Source organism: Semicossyphus pulcher, unplaced genomic scaffold (assembly GCF_022749685.1).
Source record: "Semicossyphus pulcher isolate SPU_LCO1_2020_fin unplaced genomic scaffold, fSemPul1.0.p SCAF_9, whole genome shotgun sequence".
NCBI lineage: Eukaryota > Metazoa > Chordata > Actinopteri > Labriformes > Labridae > Semicossyphus > Semicossyphus pulcher.
This window is the reverse complement of record NW_027211770.1, coordinates 25493633-25515566: the sequence shown is the minus strand read 5'-3', so window position 1 is coordinate 25515566 and position 21934 is coordinate 25493633. Positions and strand designations below refer to the sequence as shown.

The 21934-nt window shown below is 39.1% G+C and overlaps 1 protein-coding gene and 1 long non-coding RNA gene across 2 annotated transcripts; both read left to right on the top strand.

The window, feature by feature from the left end:
- Positions 1–142: 142 nt before the first annotated feature.
- On the top strand, positions 143–20049 carry LOC138584213 (B-cell receptor CD22-like). The gene is made up of 11 exons (XM_069656388.1): positions 143–229; positions 752–824; positions 1112–1462; positions 1602–1913; positions 2188–2451; positions 3786–4049; positions 10157–10420; positions 11757–12020; positions 18242–18505; positions 19836–19994; positions 20045–20049. Exons 2-11 carry the CDS (start codon positions 779–781, stop codon positions 20047–20049), a joined length of 2193 nt encoding a protein of 730 aa, XP_069512489.1. The 5' UTR covers positions 143–229; positions 752–778.
- Positions 20050–20052: 3 nt separating this feature from the next.
- Positions 20053–21677, top strand: LOC138583562 (uncharacterized). Its single transcript, XR_011305426.1, has 3 exons — positions 20053–20099; positions 20927–21032; positions 21135–21677. It is a non-coding gene; the product is annotated as an uncharacterized lncRNA (long non-coding RNA).
- Positions 21678–21934: the final 257 nt, after the last annotated feature.

The window sequence follows — 21934 nt, the reverse complement described above, 5'->3', positions numbered from 1 at the left end:
CATTGAAACAAAGAGTATTTGTGAAGTTAAAGTAGGATCAGAACTGATGTGGCACGGAAAAACATTTCAGATGAGTACTGTACATTTATTGCAATACCCATGTCCGCTATTGTGACATCCTCATTTCAAGTCAGTTGCTGCAGGCTGTCTGAAAAAGCAGCACGAATTTTAAGGAACGTCACTTCACTAAACATCTTTCACCCCTCTGCTCAAAAGACCTGCCAAAAACGTAAGTTATCTGGCTTTTGTTTGAAACATAATTAATAATCCATTTTTATGTCATACAAGATTATATAAAAGTAAATATTAGGTCTAAGTTGTATTTACGCTGAGAAAAAAATATCTTTACTTTGTGAAAGTTGGCAAACTTTCTGCTCCAGTGTTTGACAACTGTGTAAGTGTAATGTCATCAGATACCAGAAGTCTTTGACAATCTAAAGCTGTCGTTCAGTTGTGCTTTTTACATTTTTTATGTCTAATATACAAGTTGCCTAAAACAGATTAAAGCTTTGTAGGAAAATAGAAAATGAATTGATAAAAGATGCGTGCAGCATAGCTTCCTGTTTTACCTTTTTATCACCACGACATCTTCTTCATCTTGTTAACAAAAGCAGCGTGTTGTAGCAATGACCAACTTTAGAACATTTGAAAATATGGCATTCAATAATGGCCTTAAATGACCTTATTATTAAAATCTGAGTTCATTTAGAATGAATTTTACGAAACATAAATCGGTACGTGTAATCTCCAGACTTTCTGCCTTTTCTGACACACAAAGATGGCTGCAGCTCTCACTCTCCTTCTCATTGGCTGTCTGCTGCAAGGTGAGTTGTTCGTTTGCATATGGCAAAATAATGTCATGCAATTTTATAAAATCATATTACTTTTTCAAAACTAGAACTTCGCAGTACTAGTCAAAAATTCAAGACATCCTGCAGCGAATAGACCGCTGAGAGGCAAAATGTGTTTTGTGTGTGAACTTTATCTTTTGATGTTTAAAATGGTTATTTGTGATTCAAACATCTAGAAAAACTGTTGCTCATGTAATTTCTCATCAGTCTTCAGTAGTACCCACTTCTTCTTATTCAATGATTTGTTTGTTGTGTTTCAGGTGCCCTGTGTGGACAGTTTGAGGTCACTGTACCACAGACTATAGAGGTTCTGAGGGGATCCTGTGTGACCATCCCCTGCTCCTTTGACATAGAAGATGAACATCAATCAAACTTAGATAGCACATGTAAAGCATTATGGAAAGATGGTAACAGGGTCGTGTTTGACAGCAGCGCTCCACAACAAAGTCAAATAACAGGAACGTTGACAGGTGACTTATTGAAAAAAGACTGCACCACAACCCTGAATAACATGCAACCTCCTCCCAGAAATAACTATTACTTCAGACTGCAGTGTGAAAATAGGCTGAAATATGACTTTAGTTATAGAACCTTGAGCATTACATTCACAGGTAAGTTTCAGAGTCCTTAATTTACATTTCAGTTATTCACTTTCCATGTAGTAGTTTGTTTATAACTTTGTTTTGCATCAATTGCTTCCTGCAAAAACACCCCTTAAATAATAAAAGAGTTTGTTTACCTTCACACCAGATAATCCACCCAGACCGACTCTGAATCCTTCCACACTGAAGGTGAAGGAGGGAACCTCAGTGACTCTGACGTGCTCGGCTCGAGCTCCCTGTCTGTCCCTTTCTCCAACTCTGACATGGACCCCCAGCCTGGGTGAAGGTCAGGAGACACTGCGAGAGAATCAGGACAAAACCAAAATCAAGACCTCTGTGGTGAAATTCAATGCATCACACCTCCATCACAAACAGGAAATCTCCTGTACTGCTGTCTATAAAAAACAAGATGGCAGCACTGAGTCATCTGTAAAGGCCAGTATCACAGCTGATATTTCATGTAAGTTCATTTTATAATTCATCTCTCGACTTGCTTTGAATGAGGGATAAAACAATTGGTCCTTTGATGCAACAGAAACATATTTGTCAACCATTTTGATACGTTCAAATATGCCTCAGAAACAAAACTAGATAGTAAAGAATTGTACCCTCCAGACTGTTACATTTCTGATGCCTTGATGCCCAGATAAAAACATGGTTAATGTCATTTCATTCCACGTGTCTGATTACTTTTTACTTTTAAATAATACAAGGAATCATTTGTAATTTTTCAGTTTCACCCAAAGGAACCACAGTTTCAGTCCGTCCCTCTGGTCCCGTACAAGAAGACCAAAATGTGACTCTGACATGCAGCAGCAGTGCCAACCCAGCTGTAAAGAACTACACCTGGTACGGAACTGACGGAGGCCGGGAGACGTTTGTTGGGACTGGACGTGATTTCAACATTAAAGCTTCTAAAGACAGCGGTGCTTTTTTCTGCAAGGCTGAAAATGATTTGGGAGCCGGGCAATCGAACAACACACAAATAGACGTTCAGTGTATGTATCATTTCAAGCGGTTTCATGTTCCTTTCACTAACAGTCTTACCCAGACATTTCTGTGCAACATCTGTTAAAATAAATCCATCTCAATATGAGTTGCCCCCTCAACTTTAAATATTCTAGATTAATACTGGACATTTAGAAAAGCCGTTTTTTCAGATGCACTGCAAAAAAGGTTGTCAGTAAACTTAATCTGTCTTAACAATGTAGATATAATCACTTACAACAGACACTGTAACTACGGCTGTGACGGTAACCGCAGACGAGATCCCGTGTGTACAGTTTTGCTCTACGTCATTTTACTTTCGATAGTACAGAAAGGTACTGAAGCTTTAAAAAAACACATCTACAGTCAGATTTTCAACCTAAAGCTGCCAGGAGCAAAAGAGGGAGAGCAGCTGTGGTAGAGCGACATAGACAGGAAGATAAGAGAGCAAGCATCGTTAATGTAAATAAAGCGGCGAAACAGAAATATTAGAGAAATATTGTGAAGTCCCTTTCACGTCTCATAAAGATGTAGAAGTTACCATAGTGTCTGTTGCAGACAGACAGAGAGCAGAGCAGAGAGACAGCCATGTCACCTTGGCGCCACGTTTTCATTTAGTCTCGACCTACGGACTGTTGGCTGAGCTCCAGACCACTGCCCTGCGATTGACGTCCAGAAATGTCCCAAAAACAGAGGAATGATAACAACAATAGAAATACAGACGGCCGCAGTTAACCACCGAACCACACAGGGGCGTTAGTGTTTCACCTCAGAGAAATTCAGGACCGTCACAGCCCTCATTGTAACAAGTACCATTTATTAGGATTGGGGGAAAAAATAGATTCACTTCATTTTTTCACTCAATATTTTTTTGCATGTGTTTTAAAATCATCTCACATGTTGCTACTCAGGCCATCACATCTGTGCATTCTGATTTTTGACTCAGACTGGGTGTGATATGTAAATACTGGACTCCCTTAAACACAGTATTTCACACAGGGGTCTTTGCGAGTAACAGTTTGGTTAAATTAAGGCACCAAAACTACTTGGTCAGTTTAAGGAGAAGATCATCGTTTGGGGTAAAATAATACATCAACAATGTATTTTGGTTTCACAGTGGACGCAGCGTCCCTGGGTAAAAGAGAAAATGCTTCCCTGTGATGGTCAGGGCGCTCACCAAAGTGTGCATTGCTCTGCCCTGCTGAAACACACCTATACATACACAGGGCAGAGAACAAACACATTGAATCATCAACCAAGTATTGGATAGTATCAAACTGGTAGATAAGCATATCGTCTGCGACGCCCTACGATTCATATTCATGTTGTATAACTCATTTTTCAGATTCACCCAAAGGGACCACAGTTTCAGTCCGTCCCTCTGGTCCCGTACAAGAAGACCAAAATGTGACTCTGACATGCAGCAGCAGTGCCAACCCAGCTGTAAAGAACTACACCTGGTACAGAGCTGACGGAGGCCGGGAGACGTTTGTTGGGACTGGACGTGTTTTTCAGATGAAAGCTTCTCAAGTCAGCGGCCCTTTTTTCTGCAAGGCTGAAAATGATCTTGGAGCTGGACGATCGAACAACACACAAATAGACGTTCAGTGTATGTATGAAATGCACGACGCTAAGTTGTATAAAACCTGATAGGTCTTTAGATTTATTCAGTGCACTGATTAACAAAGTAAGAGACTTTTTCACTAACTGCTTTATTCAGAAGTTTGAAGCCACTATGTTTGGGAATTCAAGATTTCTGTGGTGCACCCTGAGCTATCATCATGAGACACTTTTCAACCTACTAGTTAACCCTTTCCAACCTACAATATGCAACACGTCAAAACAGGAAACAAATCGGAATATAAAGTTTTCTGATTCAAAGTTGTTTAAGCCTCTTCTCTTCTTTCAGTTTCTAGATTGCTCCACCTCAGCAAGTTTTGTTAATAAGTGTGAAATCTTCTGGATTTCTGGAAACATTTATTAACTTATTTAATAAGTAATGGCAAATGTGATATTTTCTTTTGTTTAAAATCCTGAATAAGAAAAGGCCTGGAAATTATTTCTACTGCCACACTCATAATTGTAAACACCTATCATAAGCAGCGTCAGTGTAATCGGTCCCCAAAGATGGAGGTTCTTTTTTTATAATAAAATTAATTCGACCTCATTCTAAAAATAAAAGTCATCCATTTGAATTATTAATTTTCCACAATGCTATAGCGTACTTGTTAATGAAAAAGTGAATGGCTTCAGTAAGGACTTAAGGGGTTGGAATTTAACACAAGATTAAAACGTTGTTTTATTTGTCCGGACTGAATTATTTACAACTTGTGGCAAAATGGGCATTTGCTGCTAATTTGTAGCTGAGTCAATGTTGCATTAGTATAACACTAGAACAGGGATATGATAAGAATATTATTGTATTTGTTATGACAGATCCTGAGCAACTTTGTGGCCCCTACGGTGGAGTTCTGGTCCTGGCTTTAACTGGTGTGTCTCTCACGGTGAACATCATCTTAACATTCTGCATGTGTACCTCTGGTATGTTATTACACTGGGTTGCTTTTTGTATGAAATCTGCGCTGATCAAGATATTTGGTGTAAATATAAGTATCTTTATTTATCATTTTATATTTTCTCTAAAGGAAACAAAGAAAGAATGTGAAGCCACAGGAGCAGGGCGATGGAACCTACATGCGGATGGATCACAGAGACAGATCTCCAGAGTATGACGTCATTGGCCCACGTCAAAAATGATCATTCAAACAAAAGTTCATTGCTCTCTCACTCTGCTCTTTCTGCATTAGCTTAAATAATCACTTTGTGATGTGAGTGTGTTCAACATAAAACATGGATAACTTAACTCGATTGTAAGTAAGTACTTTCCCAATGAAGCCTCTGATGCTGAAGTCTGGTTTAAACTTCATCAGAGACAAACTATTGATGCTAAAGAAACCTTTTTTAGGTGGTGTCTGTGTCACGTTTGTAGGTATTAAAGCTCGACCGGTCAAGATGTGCGTGTTTTATTTAGAACATAAAGCAGATTTTCAATGAGGATATAAACATGTCTTTGTAATGAAGCCTTTCAAAGAGAACAAGATTAACATGGCACTGCACCAAAGAGGACAGTCCAATGACTGAATATATAGATGGACGACCCTAGCCACTTCCGCTAACCAAAACACAAACATAACTTGCCGAAAAAACAGCAAGGATCCCGCATGTTGACATATTAAACAACAGAACAGCTTCTTTGTGTTGGTCTGAAGCAGACGTTCGCAGATATGGAAACTTCAATGACTGTAGTGATTGTTTTAGTTACGTCTCCTCTCGCCGTTCCTCCTCTACTCTGCTAATTCAGAACAGATGGGCTGCAGGAGTCGTATTTGTCAACAGAGCTGTCAATCATCCTTTTTACAGCATCAAATAACTCATTAAAAATAAATTTATCAGAAAAATGAACCCTTTGACACCAATCAGCAACTAACTATAATGACAGAAACCATGTTTGAGAAAATTGTATTTGACGTGTATTTTGATTTTACAGTTTGACTCGTGTCCCATCTGTTAACATGGAGGAGGCGGGCTTTATGACCTATACTGCAGCCAGTCAGCAGGGGGCGATAGAGAGGGTTTGGCTTCACTTTTAGGGAGCTGTCATGTCGTCCATCTTTTTATGTAGTCTATGGGACAGTCTCAAGAGTACAGTTTAAAGACAAAAAAAACTGTCAACTAGCGCTCAACCCACATATTACATATAAATCCGTATCTGTGTGTATCTTATCTCGACATACACCAATATAATGACTTTTTCTGTACAGAGCACATATTGCAAACAATGCTTTGTCATCACATAGTTTGTGCAGCAGATAGTGCCCCAACTCCAGTTTACAAACTCTCTACCGTCTGCAGCACATGTAGAAGAGCATCACAGACTGTGGTGCGCCCTACAACTGGTTGTTACATGCTCCCCCTTGGTTTAATTTTTAAAAAACATGGCATCTCTTACCATTTTTATGCGGACGACTCCCAAATCTACCTGCCGCTTAAGAGAAATGATAAGAGCTCCCTGATACCCCTACTAGAGTGTCTAAAGGACATCAAGGCATGGATGGCTTTTCATTTTTTAAAGTTAAATGAAGACAAAACTGAGGTCATGGTGTTTGGACCCAGTCGAGGCTGTGATGTCCCTCCTATAGACCTGGGCTCCCTGCAGTCATATGTAAAACCCATAGTCACAAACCTCGACGTCAACATGGACAGTGATTTTAAACTTGATAAACAGATAAACTCGGTGGTTAAAACAAGTTTTTATCATCTGAGGCTTTTATCTAAAATTAAATCTGTTGTATCTTTTAATGATTTTCAGTGCTTGATTCATGCTTTTATCTCGACCCGTTTGGACTACTGTAATGCACTTTACACTGGCATCAACCAGGCCTCCCTCGCTCGCTTACAGTTAGTCCAAAACGCGGCTGCTCGTCTTTTAACAGGAACGCGCAAGCATGAACACATTACCCCCGTTCTCGCCTCCCTCCACTGGCTCCCTGTCCATTTTTTTATTTTAATTGCAAATTAAATGGTCGGGCGCCTCAGTACATCACAGACCTCATACACACCTACACCCCCTCAAGAGCATTGCGGTCCGCTGATCAGCTGCGTCTTGTCATCCCAAAGAGCAGACATAAGACCAGGGGTGACCGTGCTTTTTTAGTGGTAGCTCCTAAATTGTGGAATGAGCTACCCACCCACATCAAAATTGCCCCCACTTTAGATACTTTTAAATCTCGTCTTAAAACGCATTTTTATTCCTTGGCTTTTAATCCAGCATGAGAGTTGTGTGGTCTCTGTTTGTCTTTTATTGTTTCTAAATCATTGGTTGTTGTTTTGTGTTTTATGTATATTTTAGTGTTTTTATATGCTTTTATTTTATTGTGTTTTTTTAATCTTTTACTTTTTATATATTTATTTTAACATTTGAATTTTACTTACTTACTGTTTTTATCTGTTGTGCAGCACTTTGGTAACCTTGTTGTTTTTAAAATGTGCTATATAAATAAAGTGGATTGGATTGGTTGACAGTAAATAGTAATGTTAATAAATACTCTTATTTGTTAAAGAAAGCAGCACTCTGAACACCTTTTCATCATACTGCATAATAGAGGCATGATCTGAAGAGGAAAGGTCCATTGTTAGACGTGCTCAAAAATGCACTATTTTGGCCCCCATATCGGTTTTCAGTCAATTTCCCCATTTAAAATGAGTATTGGCACCCGTCTCCCATATCTGTGTGGCTCTAAGGTCAAGATCAACTCAGTGCCTTGATGATTATCTGCCAAGTTACCAGAGATGTTTCCCGGTAGTCGTTGTCGTCTGGTTCTTCAAATGCTTTGTTGTTTGTCACTTTAATTGTTTCTGTAATTAACTCGATATCATTGTGAATGAGGGTTTCCCCTCAATGATCTCTCCAGTATGAATAAAGGTTCATTGATTCCTGTGAAATTAATTTAAGGTCCAAAGATGAGGAACATTGAAACAAAGAATATTTGTGAAGTTAAAGTAGGATCAGAACTGATGTGGCACGGAAAAACATTTCAGATGAGTACTGTACATTTATTGTAACACCCATGTCCGCTATTGTGACTTCCTCATTTCAAGTCAGTTGCTGCAGGCTGTCTGAAAAAGCAGCACGAATTTTAAGGAACGTCACTTCACTAAACATCTTTCACCCCTCTGCTCAAAAGACCTGCCAAAAACGTAAGTTATCTGGCTTTTGTTTGAAACATAATTAATAATTAATTTTTATGTCATACAAGATTATAAAAAAGTGAATATTAGGTCTAAGTTGTATTTACGCTGAGAAAAAAATATCTTTACTTTGTGAAAGTTGGCAAACTTTCTGCTCCAGTGTTTGACAACTGTGTAAGTGTAATGTCATCAGATACCAGAAGTCTTTGACAATCTAAAGCTGTCATTCAGTTGTGCTTTTTTACATTTTTTATGTCTAATATACAAGTTGCCTAAAACAGATTAAAGCTTTGTAGGAAAATAGAAAATGAATTGATAAAAGATGCGTGCAGCATAGCTTCCTGTTTTACCTTTTTATCATCACAACATCTTCTTCATCTTGTTAACAAAAGCAGCGTGTTGTAGCAATGACCAACTTTAGAACATTTGAAAATATGGCATTCAATAATGGCCTTAAATGACCTTATTATTAAAATCTGAGTTCATTTAGAATGAATTTTACTAAACATAAATCGGTACGTGTAATCTCCAGACTTTCTGCCTTTTCTGACACACAAAGATGGCTGCAGCTCTCACTCTCCTTCTCATTGGCTGTCTGCTGCAAGGTGAGTTGTTCGTTTGCATATGGCAAAATAATGTCATGCAATTTTATAAAATCATATCACTTTTTCAAAAATAGAACTTCTCAGTACTAGTCAAAAATTCAAGACATGCTGCAGCGAATAGACCGCTGAGAGGCAAAATGTGTTTTGTGTGTGAACTTTATCTTTTGATGTTTAAAATGGTTATTTGTGATTCAAACATCTAGAAAAACTGTTGCTCATGTAATTTCTCATCAGTCTTCAGTAGTACCCACTTCTTCTTATTCAATGATTTGTTTGTTGTGTTTCAGGTGCCCTGTGTGGACAGTTTGAGGTCACTGTACCACAGACTATAGAGGTTCTGAGGGGATCCTGTGTGACCATCCCCTGCTCCTTTGACATATCAGATGAACATCAATCAAACTTAGATAGCACATGTATAGCATTATGGAATGATGGTAACATGTTCGTGTTTGACAGCAGCGCTCCACAACAAAGTCAAATAACAGGAACATTGACAGGTGACTTATTGAAAAAAGACTGCACCACAACCCTGAATAACATGCAACCTCCTCCCAGCAATAACTATTACTTCAGACTGCACTGTCACAATGGGCTGAAATATGACTTTAGTAAAAGAACCTTGAGCATTACATTCACAGGTAAGTTTCAGAGTCCTTAATTTACATTTCAGTTATTCACTTTCCATGTACTAGTTTGTTTATAACTTTGTTTTGCATCAATTGCTTCCTGCAAAAACACCTCTTAAATAATAAAAGAGTTTGTTTACCTTCACACCAGATAATCCACCCAGACCGACTCTGAATCCTTCCACACTGAAGGTGAAGGAGGGAACCTCAGTGACTCTGACGTGCTCGGCTCGAGCTCCCTGTCTGTCCCTTTCTCCAACTCTGACATGGACCCCCGGCCTGGGTGAAGGTCAGGAGACACTGCGAGAGAATCAGGACAAAACCAAAATCAAGACCTCTGTGGTGAAATTCAATGCATCACACCTCCATCACAAACAGGAAATCTCCTGTACTGCTGTCTATAAAAAACAAGATGGCAGCACTGAGTCATCTGTAAAGACCAGTATCACAGCTGATATTTCATGTAAGTTCATTTTATAATTCATCTCTCGACTTGCTTTGAATGAGGGATAAAACAATTGGTCCTTTGATGCAACAGAAACATATTTGTCAACCATTTTGATACGTTAAAATATGCCTCAGAAACAAAACTAGATAGTAAAGAATTGTACCCTCCAGACTGTTACATTTCTGATGCCTTGATGCCCAGATAAAAACATGGTTAATGTCATTTCATTCCACGTGTCTGATTACTTTTTACTTTTAAATAATACAAGGAATCATTTGTAATTTTTCAGTTTCACCCAAAGGAACCACAGTTTCAGTCCGTCCCTCTGGTCCCGTACAAGAAGACCAAAATGTGACTCTGACATGCAGCAGCAGTGCCAACCCAGCTGTAAAGAACTACACCTGGTACGGAGCTGACGGAGGCCGGGAGACGTTTGTTGGGACTGGACATGATTTCAACATTAAAGCTTCTAAAGACAGCGGTGCTTTTTTCTGCAAGGCTGAAAATGATTTGGGAGCCGGGCAATCGAACAACACACAAATAGATGTTCAGTGTATGTATCATTTCAAGCGGTTTCATGTTCCTTTCACTAACAGTCTTACCCAGACATTTCTGTGCAACATCTGTTAAAATAAATCCATCTCAATATGAGTTGCCCCCTCAACTTTAAATATTCTAGATTAATACTGGACATTTAGAAAAGCCGTTTTTTCAGATGCACTGCAAAAAAGGTTGTCAGTAAACTTAATCTGTCTTAACAATGTAGATATAATCACTTACAACAGACACTGTAACTACGGCTGTGACGGTAACCGCAGACCAGATCCCGTGTGTACAGTTTTGCTCTACGTCATTTTACTTTCGATAGTACAGAAAGGTACTGAAGCTTTAAAAAAAAACACATCTACAGTCAGATTTTCAACCTAAAGCTGCCGGGAGCAAAAGAGGGAGAGCAGCTGTGGTAGAGCGTCATAGACAGGAAGATAAGAGAGCAAGCATCGTTAATGTAAATAAAGCGGCGAAACAGAAATATTAGAGAAATATTGTGAAGTCCCTTTCACGTCTCATAAAGATGTAGAAGTTACCATAGTGTCTGTTGCAGACAGACAGAGAGCAGAGCAGAGAGACAGCCATGTCACCTTGGCGCCACGTTTTCATTTAGTCTAGACCTACGGACTGTTGGCTGAGCTCCAGACCACTGCCCTGCGATTGACGTCCAGAAATGTCCCAAAAACAGAGGAATGATAACAACAATAGAAATACAGACGGCCGCAGTTAACCACCGAACCACACAGGGGCGTTAGTGTTTCACCTCAGAGAAATTCAGGACCGTCACAGCCCTCATTGTAACAAGTACCATTTATTAGGATTGGGGAAAAAAATGGATTCACTTCATTTTTTCACTCAATATTTTTTTGCATGTGTTGTAAAATCATCTCCCATGTTGCTACTCAGGCCATCACATCTGTGCATTCTGATTTTTGACTCAGACTGGGTGTGATATGTAAATACTGGACTCCCTTAAACACAGTATTTCACACAGGGGTCTTTGCGAGTAACAGTTTGGTTAAATTAAGGCACCAAAACTACTTGGTCAGTTTAAGGAGAAGATCATCGTTTGGGGTAAAATAATACATCAACAATGTATTTTGGTTTCACAGTGGACGCAGCGTCCCTGGGTAAAAGAGAAAATGCTTCCCTGTGATGGTCAGGGCGCTCACCAAAGTGTGCATTGCTCTGCCCTGCTGAAACACACCTATACATACACAGGGCAGAGAACAAACACATTGAATCATCAACCAAGTATTGGATAGTATCAAACTGGTAGATAAGCATATCGTCTGCGACGCCCTACGATTCATATTCCTGTTGTATAACTCATTTTTCAGATTCACCCAAAGGGACCACAGTTTCAGTCCGTCCCTCTGGTCCCGTACAAGAAGGCAGCATTGTGACTCTGACATGCAGCAGCAGTGCCAACCCAGCTGTAAAGAACTACACCTGGTACAGAGCTGACGGAGGCCGGGAGACGTTTGTTGGGACTGGACGTGTTTTTAAGATGAAAGCTTCTCAAGTCAGCGGCCCTTTTTTCTGCAAGGCTGAAAATGATCTTGGAGCTGGACGATCGAACAACACACAAATAGACGTTCAGTGTATGTATGAAATGCACGACGCTAAGTTGTATAAAACCTGATAGGTCTTTAGATTTATTCAGTGCACTGATTAACAAAGTAAGAGACTTTTTCACTAACTGCTTTATTCAGAAGTTTGAAGCCACTATGTTTGGGAATTCAAGATTTCTGTGGTGCACCCTGAGCTATCATCATGAGACACTTTTCAACCTACTAGTTAACCCTTTCCAACCTACAATATGCAACACGTCAAAACAGGAAACAAATCGGAATATAAAGTTTTCTGATTCAAAGTTGTTTAAGCCTCTTCTCTTCTTTCAGTTTCTAGATTGCTCCACCTCAGCAAGTTTTGTTAATAAGTGTGAAATCTTCTGGATTTCTGGAAACATTTATTAACTTATTTAATAAGTAATGGCAAATGTGATATTTTCTTTTGTTTAAAATCCTGAACAAGAAAAGGCCTGGAAATTATTTCTACTGCCACACTCATAATTGTAAACACATAAGCAGCGTCAGTGTAATCAGTCCCCAAAGATGGAGGTTCTTTTTTTATAATAAAATTAATTCGACCTCATTCTAAAAATAAAAGTCATCCATTTGAATTATTAATTTTCCACAATGCTATAGCGTACTTGTTAATGAAAAAGTGAATGGCTTCAGTAAGGACTTAAGGGGTTGGAATTTAACACAAGATTAAAACGTTGTTTTATTTGTCCGGACTGAATTATTTACAACTTGTGGCAAAATGGGCATTTGCTGCTAATTTGTAGCTGAGTCAATGTTGCATTAGTATAACACTAGAACAGGGATATGATAAGAATATTATTGTATTTGTTATGACAGATCCTGAACAACTTTGTGGCCCCTACGGTGGAGTTCTGGTCCTGGCTGTTACTGGTGTGTGTCTCACGTGGAACATCATCTTAACATTCTGCATGGTGTACCTCTGGTATGTTATTACACTGGGTTGCTTTTTGTATGAAATCTGCGCTGATCAAGATATTTGGTGTAAATATAAGTATCTTTTTTTATCGTTTTATATTTTCTCTAAAGGAAACAAAGAAAGAATGTGAAGCCACAGGAGCAGGGCGATGGAACCTACATGCGGATGGATCACAGAGACAGATCTCCAGAGTATGACGTCATTGGCCCACGTCAAAAATGATCATTCAAACAAAAGTTCATGCTCTCTCACTCTGCTCTTTCTGCATTAGCTTAAATAATCACTTTGTGATGTGAGTGTGTTCAACATAAAACATGGATAACTACATATCGATTGTAAGTAAGTACTTTCCCAATGAAGCCTCTGATGCTCAAGTCTGGTTTAAACTTCATCAGAGACAAACTATTGATGCTAAAGAAACCTTTTTTAGGTGGTGTCTGTGTCACGTTTGTAGGTATTAAAGCTCGACCGGTCAAGATGTGCGTGTTTTATTTAGAACATAAAGCAGATTTTCAATGAGGATATAAACATGTCTTTGTCATGAAGCCTTTCAAAGAGAACAAGATTAACATGGCACTGCACCAAAGAGGACAGTCCAATGACTGAATATATAGATGGACGACCCTAGCCACTTCCGCTAACCAAAACACAAACATAACTTGCCGAAAAAACAGCAAGGATCCCGCATGTTGACATATTAAACAACAGAACAGCTTCTTTGTGTTGGTCTGAAGCAGACGTTCGCAGATATGGAAACTTCAATGACTGTAGTGATTGTTTTAGTTACGTCTCCTCTCGCCGTTCCTCCTCTACTCTGCTAATTCAGAACAGATGGGCTGCAGGAGTCGTATTTGTCAACAGAGCTGTCAATCATCCTTTTTACAGCATCAAATAACTCATTAAAAATAAATTTATCAGAAAAATGAACCCTTTGACACCAATCAGCAACTAACTATAATGACAGAAACCATGTTTGAGAAAATTGTATTTGACGTGTATTTTGATTTTACAGTTTGACTCGTGTCCCATCTGTTAACATGGAGGAGGCGGGCTTTATGACCTATACTGCAGCCAGTCAGCAGGGGGCGATAGAGAGGGTTTGGCTTCACTTTTAGGGAGCTGTCATGTCGTCCATCTTTTTATGTAGTCTATGGGACAGTCTCAAGAGTACAGTTTAAAGACAAAAAAAACTGTGTCAACTAGTGCTCAACCCACATATTACATATAAATCCGTATCTGTGTGTATCTTATCTCGACATACACCAATATAATGACTTTTTCTGTACAGAGCACATATTGCAAACAATGCTTTGTCATCACATAGTTTGTGCAGCAGATAGTGCCCCAACTCCAGTTTACAAACTCTCAGTACCGTCTGCAGCACATGTAGAAGAGCATCACAGACTGTGGTGCGCCCTACAACTGGTTGTTACATGCTCCCCCTTGGTTTAATTTTAAAAAAACATGGCATCTCTTACCATTTTTATGCGGACGACTCCCAAATCTACCTGCCGCTTAAGAGAAATGATAAGAGCTCCCTGATACCCCTACTAGAGTGTCTAAAGGACATCAAGGCATGGATGGCTTTTCATTTTTTAAAGTTAAATGAAGACAAAACTGAGGTCATGGTGTTTGGACCCAGTCGAGGCTGTGATGTCCCTCCTATAGACCTGGGCTCCCTGCAGTCATATGTAAAACCCATAGTCACAAACCTCGACGTCAACATGGACAGTGATTTTAAACTTGATAAACAGATAAACTCGGTAGTTAAAACAAGTTTTTATCATCTGAGGCTTTTATCTAAAATTAAATCTGTTGTATCTTTTAATGATTTTCAGTGCTTGATTCATGCTTTTATCTCGACCCGTTTGGACTACTGTAATGCACTTTACACTGGCATCAACCAGGCCTCCCTCGCTCGCTTACAGTTAGTCCAAAACGCGGCTGCTCGTCTTTTAACAGGAACGCGCAAGCATGAACACATTACCCCCGTTCTCGCCTCCCTCCACTGGCTCCCTGTCCATTTTTTTATTTTAATTGCAAATTAAATGGTCGGGCGCTTCAGTACATCACAGACCTCATACACACCTACACCCCCTCAAGAGCATTGCGGTCCGCTGATCAGCTGCGTCTTGTCATCCCAAAGAGCAGACATAAGACCAGGGGTGACCGTGCTTTTTCAGTGGTAGCTCCTAAATTGTGGAATGAGCTACCCACCCACATCAAAATTGCCCCCACTTTAGATACTTTTAAATCTCGTCTTAAAACGCATTTTTATTCCTTGGCTTTTAATCCAGCATGAGAGTTGTGTGGTCTCTGTTTGTCTTTTATTGTTTCTAAATCATTGGTTGTTGTTTTGTGTTTTATGTATATTTTAGTGTTTTTATATGCTTTTATTTTATTGAGGTTTTTTAATCTTTTACTTTTTATATATTTATTTCAACATTTGAATTTTACTTACTTACTGTTTTTATCTGTTGTGCAGCACTTTGGTAACCTTGTTGTTTTTAAAATGTGCTATATAAATAAAGTGGATTGGATTGGTTGACAGTAAATAGTAATGTTAATAAATACTCTTATTTGTTGAAGAAAGCAGCACTCTGAAGACCTTTTCATCATACTGCATAATAGAGGCATGATCTGAAGAGGAAAGGTCCATTGTTAGACGTGCTCAAAAATGCACTACTTTGGCCCCCATATCGGTTTTCAGTCAATTTCCCCATTTAAAATGAGTATTGACACCCGTCTCCCATATCTGTGTGGCTCTAAGGTCAAGATCAACTCAGTGCCTTGATGATTATCTGCCAAGTTACCAGAGATGTTTCCCGGTAGTCGTTGTCGTCTGGTTCTTCAAATGCTTTGTTGTTTGTCACTTTAATTGTTTCTGTAATTAACTCGATATCATTGTGAATGAGGGTTTCCCCTCAATGATCTCTCCAGTATGAATAAAGGTTCATTGATTCCTGTGAAATTGATGGTTTTTATTGTCATATTAAATCATTATGTTCATGTATTCAAATTAAACAGTGTAAATTCCTTTGACAATAAAGGTGCATCATAGATGTTTAAGTTATAATCATTTGAAGACATTTCTATTACCAAGTTGATATTACAAATATTATAATTAATTTGTGAAGTTAAAGTAGGATCAGAACTGATGTGGCACGGAAAAACATTTCAGATGAGTACTGTGCATTTATTGCAATACCCATGTCCGCTATTGTAACATCCTCATTTCACGTCAGTTGCTGCAGGCTGTCTGAAAAAGCAGCACGAATTTTAAGGAACTTCACTTCACTAAACATTTTTCACCCCTCTGCTCAAAAGACTTGCCAAAAACGTAAGTTATCTGGCTTTTGTTTGAAACATAATTAATAATCCATTTTTATGTCATACAAGATTATAAAAAAGTGAATATTAGGTCTAAGTTGTATTTACGCTGAGAAAAAAATATCTTTACTTTGTGAAAGTTGGCAAACTTTCTGCTCCAGTGTTTGACAACTGTGTAAGTGTAATGCCATCAGATACCAGAAGTCTTTGACAATCTAAAGCTGTCATTCAGTTGTGCTTTTTTACATTTTTTATGTCTAATATACAAGTTGCCTAAAACAGATTAAAGCTTTGTAGGAAAATAGAAAATGAATTGATAAAAGATGCGTGCAGCATAGCTTCCTGTTTTACCTTTTTATCATCACAACATCTTCTTCATCTTGTTAACAAAAGCAGCGTGTTGTAGCAATGACCAACTTTAGAACATTTGAAAATATGGCATTCAATAATGGCCTTAAATGACCTTATTATTAAAATCTGAGTTCATTTAGAATGAATTTTACCAAACATAAATCGGTACGTGTAATCTCCAGACTTTCTGCCTTTTCTGACACACAAAGATGGCTGCAGCTCTCACTCTCCTTCTCATTGGCTGTCTGCTGCAAGGTGAGTTGTTCGTTTGCATATGGCAAAATAATGTCATGCAATTTTATAAAATCATATCACTTTTTCAAAACTAGAACTTCACAGTACTAGTCAAAAATTCAAGACATGCTGCAGCGAATAGACCGCTGAGAGGCAAAATGTGTTTTGTGTGTGAACTTTATCTTTTGATGTTTAAAATGGTTATTTGTGATTCAAACATCTAGAAAAACTGTTGCTCATGTAATTTCTCATCAGTCTTCAGTAGTACCCACTTCTTCTTATTCAATGATTTGTTTGTTGTGTTTCAGGTGCCCTGTGTGGATGGTTTCAGGTCACTATGCCACAGACTATAGAGGTTCTGAGGGGATCCTGTGTGACCATCCCCTGCTCCTTTGACATACCAGATGAACATCAATCAAACTTAGATAGCACATGTATAGCATTATGGAATGATGGTAACATGTTAGTGTTTGATAGCAGAGCTCCACAACAAAGTCAAATAACAGGAACGTTGACAGGTGACTTAATGAATAAAGACTGCACCACAACCCTGAATAACATGCAACCTCGTCCCAGCAATAACTATTACTTCAGACTGCACTGTGAAAATAGGCTGAAATATGTCTTTAGTTATAGAACCTTGAGCATTGCATTCACAGGTAAGTTTCAGAGTCCTTAATTTACATTTCAGTTATTCACTTTCCATGTACTAGTTTGTTTATAACTTTGCTTTGCATCAATTGCTTCCTGCAAAAACACCCCTTAAATAATAAAAGAGTTTGTTTACCTTCACACCAGATAATCCACCCAGACCGACTCTGAATCCTTCCACACTGAAGGTGAAGGAGGGAACCTCAGTGACTCTGACGTGCTCGGCTCGAGCTCCCTGTCTGTCCCTTTCTCCAACTCTGACATGGACCCCCGGCCTGGGTGAAGGTCAGGAGACACTGCGAGAGAATCAGGACAAAACCAAAATCAAGACCTCTGTGGTGAAATTCAATGCATCACACCTCCATCACAAACAGGAAATCTCCTGTACTGCTGTCTATAAAAAACAAGATGGCAGCACTGAGTCATCTGTAAAGACCAGTATCACAGCTGATATTTCATGTAAGTTCATTTTATAATTCATCTCTCGACTTGCTTTGAATGAGGGATAAAACAATTGGTCCTTTGATGCAACAGAAACATATTTGTCAACCATTTTGATACGTTCAAATATGCCTCAGAAACAAAACTAGATAGTAAAGAATTGTACCCTCCAGACTGTTACATTTCTGATGCCTTGATGCCCAGATAAAAACATGGTTAATGTCATTTCATTCCACGTGTCTGATTACTTTTTACTTTTAAATAATACAAGGAATCATTTGTAATTTTTCAGTTTCACCCAAAGGGACCACAGTTTCAGTCCGTCCCTCTGGTCCCGTACAAGAAGACCAAAATGTGACTCTGACATGCAGCAGCAGTGCCAACCCAGCTGTAAAGAACTACACCTGGTACAGAGCTGACGGAGGCCGGGAGACGTCTGTTGGGACTGGACGTGATTTCAACATTAAAGCTTCGAAAGACAGCGGTGCTTTTTTCTGCAAGGCTGAAAATGATTTGGGAGCCGGGCAATCGAACAACACACAAATAGACGTTCAGTGTATGTATCATTTCAAGCGGTTTCATGTTCCTTTCACTAACAGTCTTACCCAGACATTTCTGTGCAACATCTGTTAAAATAAATCCATCTCAATATGAGTTGCCCCCTCAACTTTAAATATTCTAGATTAATACTGGACATTTAGAAAAGCCGTTTTTTCAGATGCAAAAAAGGTTGTCAGTTAACTTAATCTGTCTTAACAATGTAGATATAATCACTTACAACAGAAACTGTAACTACGGCTGTGACGGTAACCGCAGACGAGATCCCGTGTGTACAGTTTTGCTCTACGTCATTTTACTTTCGATAGTACAGAAAGGTACTGAAGCTTTAAAAAAAAACACATCTACAGTCAGATTTTCAACCTAAAGCTGCCGGGAGCAAAAGAGGGAGAGCAGCTGTGGTAGAGCGTCATAGACAGGAAGATAAGAGAGCAAGCATCGTTAATGTAAATAAAGCAGCGAAACAGAAATATTAGAGAAATATTGTGAAGTCCCTTTCACGTCTCATAAAGATGTAGAAGTTACCATAGTGTCTGTTGCAGACAGACAGAGAGCAGAGCAGAGAGACAGCCATGTCACCTTGGCGCCACGTTTTCATTTAGTCTCGACCTACGGACTGTGGCTGAGCTCCAGACCACTGCCCTGCGATTGACGTCCAGAAATGTCCCAAAAACAGAGGAATGATAACAACAATAGAAATACAGACGGCCGCAGTTAACCACCGAACCACACAGGGGCGTTAGTGTTTCACCTCAGAGAAATTCAGGACCGTCACAGCCCTCATTGTAACAAGTACCATTTATTAGGATTGGGGGAAAAAATAGATTCACTTCATTTTTTCACTCAATATTTTTTTGCATGTGTTGTAAAATCATCTCCCATGTTGCTACTCAGGCCATCACATCTGTGCATTCTGATTTTTGACTCAGACTGGGTGTGATATGTAAATACTGGACTCCCTTAAACACAGTATTTCACACAGGGGTCTTTGCGAGTAACAGTTTGGTTAAATTAAGGCACCAAAACTACTTGGTCAGTTTAAGGAGAAGATCATCGTTTGGGGTAAAATAATACATCAACAATGTATTTTGGTTTCACAGTGGACGCAGCGTCCCTAGGTAAAAGAGAAAATGCTTCCCTGTGATGGTCAGGGCGCTCACCAAAGTGTGCATTGCTCTGCCCTGCTGAAACACACCTATACATACACAGGGCAGAGAACAAACACATTGAATCATCAACCAAGTATTGGATAGTATCAAACTGGTAGATAAGCATATCGTCTGCGACGCCCTACGATTCATATTCATGTTGTATAACTCATTTTTCAGATTCACCCAAAGGGACCACAGTTTCAGTCCGTCCCTCTGGTCCCGTACAAGAAGGCAGCATTGTGACTCTGACATGCAGCAGCAGTGCCAACCCAGCTGTAAAGAACTACACCTGGTACGGAGCTGACGGAGGCCGGGAGACGTTTGTTGGGACTGGACGTGTTTTTCAGATGAAAGCTTCTCAAGTCAGCGGCCCTTTTTACTGCAAGGCTGAAAATGATCTTGGAGCTGGACGATCGAACAACACACAAATAGACGTTCAGTGTATGTATGAAATGCACGACGCTAAGTTGTATAAAACCTGATAGGTCTTTAGATTTATTCAGTGCACCGATTAACAAAGTAAGAGACTTTTTCACTAACTGCTTTATTCAGAACTTTGAAGCCACTATGTTTGGGAATTCAAGATTTCTGTGGTGCACCCTGAGCTATCATCATGAGACACTTTTCAACCTACTAGTTAACCCTTTCCAACCTACAATATGCAACACGTCAAAACAGGAAACAAATCGGAATATAAAGTTTTCTGATTCAAAGTTGTTTAAGCCTCTTCTCTTCTTTCAGTTTCTAGATTGCTCCACCTCAGCAAGTTTTGTTAATAAGTGTGAAATCTTCTGGATTTCTGGAAACATTTATTAACTTATTTAATAAGTATTGGCGAATGTGATATTTTCTTTTGTTTAAAATCCTGAATAAGAAAAGGCCTGGAAATTATTTCTACTGCCACACTCATAATTGTAAACACCTATCATAAGCAGCGTCAGTGTAATCAGTCCCCAAAGATGGAGGTTCTTTTTTTATAATAAAATTAATTCGACCTCATTCTAAAAATAAAAGTCATCCATTTGAATGATTAATTTTCCACAATGCTATAGCGTACTTGTTAATGAAAAAGTGAATGGCTTCAGTAAGGACTTAAGGGGTTGGAATTTAACACAAGATTAAAACGTTGTTTTATTTGTCCGGACTGAATTATTTACAACTTGTGGCAAAATGGGCATTTGCTGCTAATTTGTAGCTGAGTCAATGTTGCATTAGTATAACACTAGAACAGGGATATGATAAGAATATTATTGTATTTGTTATGACAGATCCTGAGCAACTTTTTGGCCCCTACGGTGGAGTTCTGGTCCTGGCTGTAACTGGTGTGTCTCTCACGGTGAACATCATCTTCACATTCTGCATGGTGTACCTCTGGTATGTTATTACACTGGGTTGCTTTTTGTATGAAATCTGCGCTGATCAAGATATTTGGTGTAAATATAAGTATCTTTTTTTATTTATTTTTTTTCTCTAAAGGAAACAAAGAAAGAATGTGAAGCCACAGGAGCAGGGCGATGGAACTTACATGTCGATGGATCACAGAGACAGATCTCCAGAGTATGATGTCATTGGCCCACGTCAAAAATGATCATTCAAACAAAAGTTCATTGCTCTCTCACTCTGCTCTTTCTGCATGAGCTTAAATAATCACTTTGTGATGTGAGTGTGTTCAACATAAAACATGGATAACTACATATCAATTGTAAGTAAGTACTTTCCCAATGAAGCCTCTGATGCTCAAGTCTGGTTTAAACTTCATCAGAGACAAACTATTGATGCTAAATAAACCTTTTTTAGGTGGTGTCTGTGTCACGTTTGTAGGTATTAAAGCTCGACCGGTCAAGATGTGCGTGTTTTATTTAGAACATAAAGCAGATTTTCAATGAGGATATAAACATGTCTTTGTCATGAAGCCTTTCAAAGAGAACAAGATTAACATGGCACTGCACCAAAGAGGACAGTCCAATGACTGAATATATAGATGGACGACGCGTCTCCATCTGCTCTCACTGTACGAAAGTGATGCCAAAATAGCCCCTGTGATAGGCGCTGCCATCTTACGATGGTGACGTCATTTGGAGCCAAAGTCTGCGCACCAGAGATCGGCCGGTGGAGCCGCCCTAGCCACTTCCGCTAACCAAAACGTAAACATAACTTACCGAAAAAACAGCAAGGATCCCGCATGTTGACATATTAAACAACAGAACAGTTTCTTTGTGTTGGTCTGAAGCAGACGTTTGCAGATATGGAAACTTCAATGACTGTAGTGATTGTTT

What these genes read in the sequence shown, in the direction of transcription:
- LOC138584213 (XM_069656388.1), top strand. Translation starts at nt 779, where the DNA reads ATGGCTGCAGCTCTCACTCTCCTTCTCATTGGCTGTCTGCTGCAAG. An exon ending in CTTGAGCATTACATTCACAG is followed by an intron (nt 1,463 to 1,601) that starts GTAAGTTTCAGA and finishes CCTTCACACCAG; the next exon opens with ATAATCCACCCAGACCGACT. An exon ending in CACACAAATAGACGTTCAGT is followed by an intron (nt 2,452 to 3,785) that starts GTATGTATCATT and finishes CTCATTTTTCAG; the next exon opens with ATTCACCCAAAGGGACCACA.